We start from the raw sequence: 8,633 nt of genomic DNA, 5'->3' as shown, positions 1-8,633 counted from the left end.
TTATTATTTACCTTAATTGAATACAATTACACATCGTATTTGTTTTTATTCATATAGTCTATAAAATTACATTTAGCATATTTTACGTAATTAGGATTATCTCAGTGTTTTTTATTTTATATTTCACTTTAGCACGAGTGGTGGGTCTTTATTTGATACGTTTTTTTTGTTTTGTTTTTTAATTTGATACACAATTTGGTGACCTAGTGGTTATGACGTGTGCCTAACAGTCTAAGTATCTGGGTTCGAATCCCGACTCTAGGTACTCTGATACCCTCCTATATTCCAAAAACACACTCATATAAGACTGGATTGAAAGAAATAAAACACAACAGTATCATATTAAGTGTGGTCATGCAACAAGTTCATCCTTTTATTTGTGTAACTGTTTACATCCTCACGGTTTACCATGTGTTACAATTTTCCTCATACAGTATGGAATGCGAAAGTTACAACCTGACCAGTTGAAAAACAAGACATAGTCCCTCATCTTTATCATACACGTGTGAAATGTTAAAATCTAAAAAATAAAATAAAAAAACACACAGTATAAAACAAATATCTTTGACATTTTCATATCAACAGTTAAATATGTATATTACAATAAATAAAACAATCATTCAACAAAAGACAATATTGAAAAATTTAACAAGAATTTTCACAAACAATGAATATGAAACAATTCAAGATAACAGACAGCTTGCATAATGATTGTTTAGAGTAAACACTGAAATAAGACATGTCACATGGACTTTGAAAATGCAAAAAAGGAAATAACGACAGTGATGTGAATCGAATCGATTCTAAATACAAACACTTGCACATGGTTGAGCGTGAAAATACAACTGTATTGGTGCTGGAGCATACTTTAGGTGAGCACAAAAAGTAAATAAAGTCATGATATTCTTGAGAAAAGTGACTAATGATACATGTTAAGGAAATTTGCAATTTTTCCACACATAAAAATGTGAATCAGAGACCAGTATGCGTATAGTAGAAAATATACAATATGTGCAAACACCCTGGGCCACCACTAGTTTAGTTGGTTTGATTCCCCTTTTATTTTTTTCCCCCCACAGCAGTCATTGACATCATAAATTTAAATACATCTGAATAATAGGTACACTTGTGTATTTATGTATAAAATAATATATATTATAAATATAATTTTAATAGTGAAAAGGTGAGGTCAGGAGATTCTCCAGCTCACCCTTGCAACAAATCTAATGGTAGCCTGAGATGTTTGCACAGCAGTGCATGCGACGTAGTTTTTGCTGTTCATGAAGTTATCAAAATGTAACACATTGTCTTTTTCATTGCACATGTTTACGTGTATCAGCCAACTTGCGCGTGAACCGGTTCCATCCGGTTTCACACCGACGAAGTCTGGGCAAGTTCTCTAGGGTCTTTGCTCTGCAGCGTGCTGGAGACTGTGTCGGAGTCGAGCAGCTCGATGATGCTGTAAGGTGAGCAGTCCTCCAGGCCCATTTTGCCGCATGCCCAGCCGCAGAATCCCTTCTCCAGGTCCCTCACGGCGTGCCACCACCCGCTGAAGGCCCAGGACACCTGCACCACGGCGGAGTACAGCGCCAGGGACAGCGCCACGGGCATGATGAGCACGGGGTAGAAGATGATGAGGAAGGGGCAGATGGTGATCTTGTGCCAGAACGTCCGCTCCTCGTTGTACACCAGGAAGACGTTGTACCAGGTCAGGGTGCCGTAGTAGAAGGACGTGATGAAGGAGAGCAGGAAGACGACGGGGGCGCAGGAGATGCTCCACAGGACGACGTGAGGCCCCCGGCACACGCCCAGGCTGCAGGCCCGCTTGGAGTCCTCCCCGGCCTCGCACTCGGCATCGAGACGTTCCCTCGACTTGGCCAGCTCGCGGAGTTCTTTCTCCGTCATGGTCACGTGGATGTCCACTACCTGGCCTTTCTTTTTGCCCCGCGTGATGGTGCCTGTTAGGGTTACATAGCGGCTGTCTGGCGGAAGGCTCCAGTCTCCGTCTGGTGAGTGGACACAGGAAGAAATCGATTCGAACAGGGTGCTCAAATAAACCAAGTCCCACCATGTTTTTTTATAAGCCCTATTATTGCAAATGTAATTTTGTTGCTGACGCATTGAAAAGATACCTTCATTTGTGGGTGTGCAGAGGAACTTGGCTCCCTCTTCGGCACTCCGCTCCGCCCCTTCTTCGTCGCCGCCTTGGTCCTCGCCGGGCCCTCGTTCCACGTCGGAGCGGTAGACGATGATGGACTCGGGGCGCTGCTCTCGCTTTCGCCTCCTCTTCCTCCTCACGGACGGTCCCACGTCGCCGTCGTCGACATGGTTCGCCGATGATTCGGACCTGAGGGAGAGGATCTGGGGGCTGCCTTCTCCTTCGGTCTGAGACTCCTCCACATGGGTCATCCTAACAGCTGGCCTATAGTCGACGATGAAGACTAGTCTGAATGAGGACTATTGTCCACTCATTGCGTTCAGGACAGGAAGCGACTGGATGGATGACATGAACAAACACATACAGGGCGAGGCATTTAAAAAACAAAACACTTTTTCTATTTCAAGTCACAAAATGAATCACAAATTATGCTGACCTACATTCTGTGAGTGTTCATGCATATGCTGCTGTTAGCTTGCAAAATACACCAAATCTATATACAGTACTGTATGTACATTCAATATATAGTAAGTTTTATAGATATACTGGAAACTGTGTACAGTATCAAATAATGCCTGACCGATTTGATGGAAATAGCTGTGCTTCAGCAAGTTTATGTATAATAAAATAAGATGTGTAGTTTCGTTAGAGACACGTTTTTGTCGAGTTACGCGGTCCCTGGGAACATTTTGACCAGCAATGAAGGAATTAAATAGACAATGTAAACCATTCTCCTCCCATTTAAATCCCACCCATGTCCGCTCTTTTGTCTTCCGACAGCCGGCAATCGACGCATCCCTTTCATAGGAAGTACAACTGATAGTAATTCTTACCTTAACGGACCTACAACAGCACTGGGTAGAATTTCAGTATTTTTAAAGCTAAAAGCCGATATTTTTGCTGCACTTGACGGCAGCGACATACCACAGCCGTGCAGATGGGTTACGCAAAAATGACTCCCACTGACGCTTTACGTAAAGTAATTTCCGGAATTGCCGAAGCGGCTGGCTGGACAGATGCGTTACGTAAAATCCTTTCCAGAATACAGTATCGCCATATAATCTCGCCTTCTCTTCCGTTAAACGCTACGAATATGTGTCAATTCTTTCCATAAAAGCGGAATACTAGAGTTAAACTAGACGAGTGGTTTAATTACAACTATAAAATAAAATATTTTAAAGTATAAAAATGTAAAATTAAATTCGGGTATTTTTTTTATTTTAAAGAAAAACGTAAACTCTACGTAAATTACCCTTGCTGCTACGACAAACGTTTTGCTCGATTAAAAACGTGTCATTGATTTATAATAAATTTAGTGTGTAAAAAGCAGCCTTTACTAAATAAACCTCAAATCCGGTTAGTTTGGTTCGTAGTTTGTTTTGTAAATCAATCTTATGCTAGCTAAGCCTTAGCATCACAAAAAGACATCGTTAAACCGAAATTATGTTATGCAAATTACTAGCTAGCTAATGCGAAAGCTAAAGTGAATGTAACTAAAATGGCGCATCAAATAGTGCCCAGTACTATTGATAGTCTCCTTTGTCGGTTAGGTAAGTTATATGGGGGGAGGGGGGGAATACAGTTAATACCAGTCTGCGTTTAACCAAGTTAACAGCAATTTAGGCTTATGTGGTTATAGCTTTTTTTTTTTTTTTTTTGTACAGTAATTGAAGTTCGTGAGCTTTCTCAGAAGAAAAATGACCTTGGCCGAGAGGTTGAAGGTAATGACTTTGTCATTATTTCTTTTTTAATGTAATTCGGCCATCAATGAAACTAAAAGAAAACATCCTGAGTCATTCAATTTGGCTTGTTGCATCTGCCCACAGTTTGTCAAAGTAACATTGCAGAAAGGAGGAATTATATTGAAACAACTCACAGACATATCAAAACACTGGAAGAGGATGCTGACGTGAAACACAACACTTTGAAACACAACAAGGCAGTTGCAAAAAGGTATTGACATATATAATATTTCCGTGCTGCTGCTGGGCCGGCGACTTTTGGGGCAGATGCAATGTTATTTAATTATTTTCCTCAATTTTACCCCAAGAGACCATTAGATAGAAGTGGTCTATGAAGCGCTCCATTCGAAAACTCTGATCAGTCTTCACCAGAATTTATGGACACATCTTTACTCATGCCCAAATTATACTCTGATATAGTGTGATATTTTTAATATGCAACTGCTTTCTCTCCTCCTAGCTTGAAGGTGACTCAGGGCTTGCTTCTTAGGTATGAGCAAACTTTGAGAGCAGAACTAGAGAGCGTACGCGCCAGTTACAACAATGACAAGTGGGTTTGTGTATGGTTGGTTTAGTACATTTTATTTGGCGTTTAATTGATATATTCCCCCTTGATCACTGACCTATTTAGGGAAGTCTTTGAAGAGAAAATTGCAAGCTACAGGAAAGTATTCCAGGCTCATCAGGAGCCATTTGCTCAAAAGTTGCAGGCGCCAAATGATGACATGGAGAGTCCAATGATGCTTTCCCATGATGATGTGCCAGTCAAAGCCAAGGAACGGGGCGGAGCCCTTCTCACTGGTAATTATCATGTGCAGCCAAGGTAAAGTCGCAGTATGACAAGAATATACAGTATAATGTGAATATTTAATTTTTAAGCTTGCGATATTACAACTTCATTCTTTCAATATGGCAATTTTTCTTTCATAAAAGTCATATGCTGATCTGCAGTCTAATATTAGGTTTTTTATTTTCATATTAATTTCCCCCTAATATTAAAATGTTTGATTCCGCAGATTCTGATGCTCCTCGTTCCTCCTCAGAGAAAAGAGCAGACAGGTAATTTCACTGTGTACTGACACAGAAATTAGAATAGTGACAGTTACAGTGAATATATATATATATTAAAAAAAAAAAAAAAAAAGTCTACACACCGCTTTTCAAGTGCCAGGTTTTTGTAATACAATAAAATGATACCAAGATGAATTATTTCAAAACTGTTTCCACCATGAATATGACGTCTAATAACTAGAGAGGGGGAAATAAAAATAAAACAACTGTGATGTGGTTCCAAAAGTGCGAACAAGGCTGTGTACTATCCACCCTACATAAAATCAACTACTTGTGTATTTCAACCCCTCTAGGGATGTTCACTTCCAGCCCATCACAGAGGCAAACATGGTAACGGTGAGTTTACCTGTGAAGGATTCCATGGCTGTCGTATCCACTGTGAATGTCAGCGAGACGAAGGTGAGAGTGCGACGCATCGGTTCTAAAGTCATCATAGATCACAAATCTATCTTGATGGTCTCCACTCAACTGTGACAAACAAAGAGATGTCTGAGCGGTCCAGAAACCTCTGCGGATGGGAACGCTGAGGAAATGGACGCGCAAAAAAGCGAGGCCCGGCGGGAATCGCCTTCCTGCAGAGCTGATGAAACGGGAAGCAATGAGCAGCAACATGTGAGGGCACAAGGTAAGCGCGTGGCTTTACAATGATCCATTTTGCCCCGTTTGCCTGCAAAGTCCGAGCCATGCGCTGAATATTTCTTCAGATTATCGTGGAGCAGATGAGATGCCGAGCGAGGAAGAGGACGAACCATTAAGCCAAGTAAGAACAACGGAATGCACCCAGCCAATGTGAATAGTGCTGATCAGTTTTCGAGAGAGGAAATAAAATGTTTAGATTGTGCAAGTGACAACGTGTTGTGGCCTGTCTACAGGACTGTGTACAAGTCTTGGGCCACCACTGCACAAGTCATTTTCGTTACGCTTTTTAGTAGAAGTATTTGTATATATATTTTTTAACATTAATTTCTAATCACATAATCAATCATGTTAAAGGGATACTTTACTTATTTAGCCATTTTTGGCAGTCAAACATAAATATTTTGCCTATAATAAATTTGATATTTTCATTATTTTTCATGTATAATTAGTACCTTTAAAAACACATTTTGCAACTTGCTGTCGACTGAAAATGACATCACAAGGGCTCAGGTAACCAATCACAGCTCAGCTTGTGAATGTTACATGACCAAACCTAGAAAACAGGTGAGCTGTGATTGATTACCTGAGCCCTTGTGATGTCATTTTCAGTCGACAGCAAGTATATGTGAAAAATAATGAAAGTATCAAATTAGAGACAAAATATTAACTTTTTATTGCTATAATGGGCTAAATAAGTGAAGTATCCCTTTAAAGGTTATAATAAATTAAATTTTAAAATATGCTCACTTTCAAATGAGTAACATTTTATTACTCGTCTAAAAATATCTTTAAAAAAAAGAAATTAAATATTTATAAAATACTTAAATATTATTAAATAACCAATTAACTAATAATTTGAAATAATGCTAATAAATGACTTACATAGTGAAGCTGTTTTATTTGAAAAATGAACTGTTAACAGTTAGTTTTTTCAGCCAGCATCCATAAATAAAATATGAAATAAATTTTAATCCATCCATCCATTTTCTTAACAGCTATGAAATATTTTCTAAATATTATATAATTTTGAATATGAGCATTATTATTTATTTATATTAAATCAAATATAATCAATTAAAAATATTAAACATCAAATAGTACAATTCCCATATTATATTATTTTGTTGTGTTATACAAAGGAAATAAATGCATAAATATTTATTACTGTCTTGCTTATTGAAAAATAATTGTCCATTTTACATAATTCAATAAAATAAACACCATTACACCGTTTGGAATAAAAAAAAATAAATGCATATAATAATTTCTAAACACAATCAAAATATTTATTACCATTTACCGGAGTTCTTTTTGAAACTTGCGGTAACGGCGAAAGAGTGTTTTGCACGGCAGCATCCATTTTGACTTTTTCTTGTGCGTTGTCGTTGGCAGGCAAAGCAATCGGCTGCGACGGAGGAAGAAGAGGCAGCACAGGTGCAAATGGATGAAGGAGACCCAGCAGACGAAGAGGAAGACGAGCGGGCGTCACAAGAACACGGCGCTCGTTCGCCACTGCAGCCTCAACTAAAACAACCGCAGTCGTCCACTGCGCCCGGAACTCCAACATTCCACTTTAAGTCCGTTTTGTGTGACAAATTCTTGTAAAAAGCTGAAGCGAAAAATGATGCATGCGTGTGTGTGTGTTCGCTCCAGCTTTAGCCCAACTTGCTCCCCGGTTGCGGGCCCATCTGATTGCAAATCTCCAGCCTTCGTGTTCCCGCTCAACTCTAATCCCAGCACCCCGGGCTACTCCGGTTTCGACGCCGTCTCCTCCCATGATGAGGTAACCATGGCGAAAGTATCATGATGTGCCAAACGGTTACTGTAGTACCTCGTTTTGTTTGCAGGATGGCTCGTTCCCGTTCAGTAGCTCCTTTTTCAACAAGGTATGAGCGTCTCCTCATGTGTTGACTTTTTCATCCTGCAATTACAAGAACAAAAAAAACAAAAACAAAAACACCAGAACTCTGCACTCTGCTTTCAGAAAAAACAGGAGACTAAATCAGGCGGTAAATATGTCACATGATCTGCTTTTTGATTTGATATGCTGCTATTTTTTCGTATTTTTTCCTACAAATTGTGTACATGTTCACGCACGCGATTCTGCAGGCCTGGACTTCCTGTTCAACCAGTCGGAGCAAAGCGAGGACTTCCAGTTCCCCTTCTCCGCCGAGAGCCCCGCGGATGGCAAGGAAAACACCTCCACCGATTTTGCCTTCTCGTTTAACTTTTGAGAAGACGTTCGCGTTTTGCTGTTGCTTCTTGGTACAAAGTTGAGAAAGTGTTCAGAAAAGGTTTGTTGTAAACGCCCAAAGTGTGTTTTATGTTAGCATCTGGTTGCATGATAATTTAGAATTTAAGCCTCATAATATTACAATTTCAGAATTTAATTTATTTTATTATTTTTTTTAATTACTTTTTTTCTTAAAAGGATGCTTCTACCAACTTTAGTCTTGCAATACCATTTTAAGAAATAGTCTCTCAACCTAGTACTTTACTCTGGTATTATTGCAACTCATTTCTTGAAAAATGGATCATAATTTCATAACTTTTTTTTTTAATTTATTTATTTTTTTTTAAGTGTGCCTTAGCCTTACAATGCATGTAGTAGGGGGAGATAACATTGCATGACAAGTTTCTGTTAAATGATTGTTTTTCTTCTAATAGAAATTAGTTTATTGCCATGAATATTTTTATAATCATTTATTAATAATTGTACTTTTTCCCTTATAATGCATTTATTTTATAATATTACATAGTCACTCATAAATATGGGATTTTTTTTCTCATCATAGTGACTTTTTTCCACTGATTTATAGGAATTTCTGTAGAACTACAATGCTTTCGAAATAGTATCACTTTGTCAAATTATTCAAAAGTTAAGCAAAGGGTTAACATACATTTTTACAAGAAAAAATTGTAACATTAAAAAAAAAAAAAACGTAATGAAAAACGTCTCTTGCTCTAATGCTTTTACTCCCCTTCAGCTGATCACACCCACTCTTAACCCAAGTAGACTAAAC

General features: G+C 38.7%; 2 protein-coding genes across 3 annotated transcripts; one reads left to right on the top strand and one right to left on the bottom strand.

Moving 5' to 3' along the window:
- Positions 1–342: 342 nt before the first annotated feature.
- Positions 343–6,009, bottom strand: tmem169b (transmembrane protein 169b). 2 transcript variants are annotated; one of them, XM_077536079.1, is made up of 3 exons: positions 5,318–6,009; positions 2,133–2,493; positions 343–2,006 (listed from the first exon to the last, which is right to left on the bottom strand). In XM_077536079.1, the coding sequence occupies exons 2-3, from the start codon at positions 2,407–2,409 to the stop codon at positions 1,372–1,374; spliced, it is 912 nt and encodes a 303-aa protein (XP_077392205.1). In that variant the 5' UTR covers positions 2,410–2,493; positions 5,318–6,009; the 3' UTR covers positions 343–1,371. The 2 variants fall into 2 exon arrangements, with proteins under 2 accessions (XP_077392205.1, XP_077392204.1); XM_077536078.1 differs by having other exon boundaries at positions 2,992–6,005.
- Positions 3,195–8,554, top strand: LOC144030107 (uncharacterized). Its single transcript, XM_077536077.1, has 14 exons — positions 3,195–3,708; positions 3,823–3,879; positions 3,985–4,111; positions 4,361–4,450; positions 4,532–4,701; positions 4,917–4,959; positions 5,265–5,370; positions 5,455–5,596; positions 5,676–5,731; positions 7,003–7,187; positions 7,264–7,393; positions 7,458–7,496; positions 7,595–7,619; positions 7,720–8,554. The coding sequence occupies exons 1-14, from the start codon at positions 3,657–3,659 to the stop codon at positions 7,842–7,844; spliced, it is 1,347 nt and encodes a 448-aa protein (XP_077392203.1). The 5' UTR covers positions 3,195–3,656; the 3' UTR covers positions 7,845–8,554.
- Positions 8,555–8,633: the final 79 nt, after the last annotated feature.

This window comes from Festucalex cinctus, chromosome 11 (assembly GCF_051991245.1).
Source record: "Festucalex cinctus isolate MCC-2025b chromosome 11, RoL_Fcin_1.0, whole genome shotgun sequence".
In the NCBI taxonomy this organism is placed as follows: Eukaryota; Metazoa; Chordata; class Actinopteri; order Syngnathiformes; family Syngnathidae; genus Festucalex; species Festucalex cinctus.
The sequence above is the reverse complement of the archived record's forward strand: the minus strand, read 5'-3'. Positions and strand labels throughout refer to the sequence as shown.

Excerpts from the sequence above, each read along its gene's own strand:
- tmem169b (XM_077536079.1), bottom strand. The coding sequence starts at position 2,409 with ATGACCCATGTGGAGGAGTCTCAGACCGAAGGAGAAGGCAGCCCCCAG. Across the intron at positions 2,007-2,132 it reads CTGCACACCCACAAATGAAG|ACGGAGACTGGAGCCTTCCG; the intron begins GTATCTTTTCAA and ends TCCACTCACCAG.
- LOC144030107 (XM_077536077.1), top strand. The coding sequence starts at position 3,657 with ATGGCGCATCAAATAGTGCCCAGTACTATTGATAGTCTCCTTTGTCGG. Across the intron at positions 5,371-5,454 it reads TGAATGTCAGCGAGACGAAG|AGATGTCTGAGCGGTCCAGA; the intron begins GTGAGAGTGCGA and ends TGACAAACAAAG. Across the intron at positions 5,597-5,675 it reads GCAACATGTGAGGGCACAAG|ATTATCGTGGAGCAGATGAG; the intron begins GTAAGCGCGTGG and ends ATATTTCTTCAG.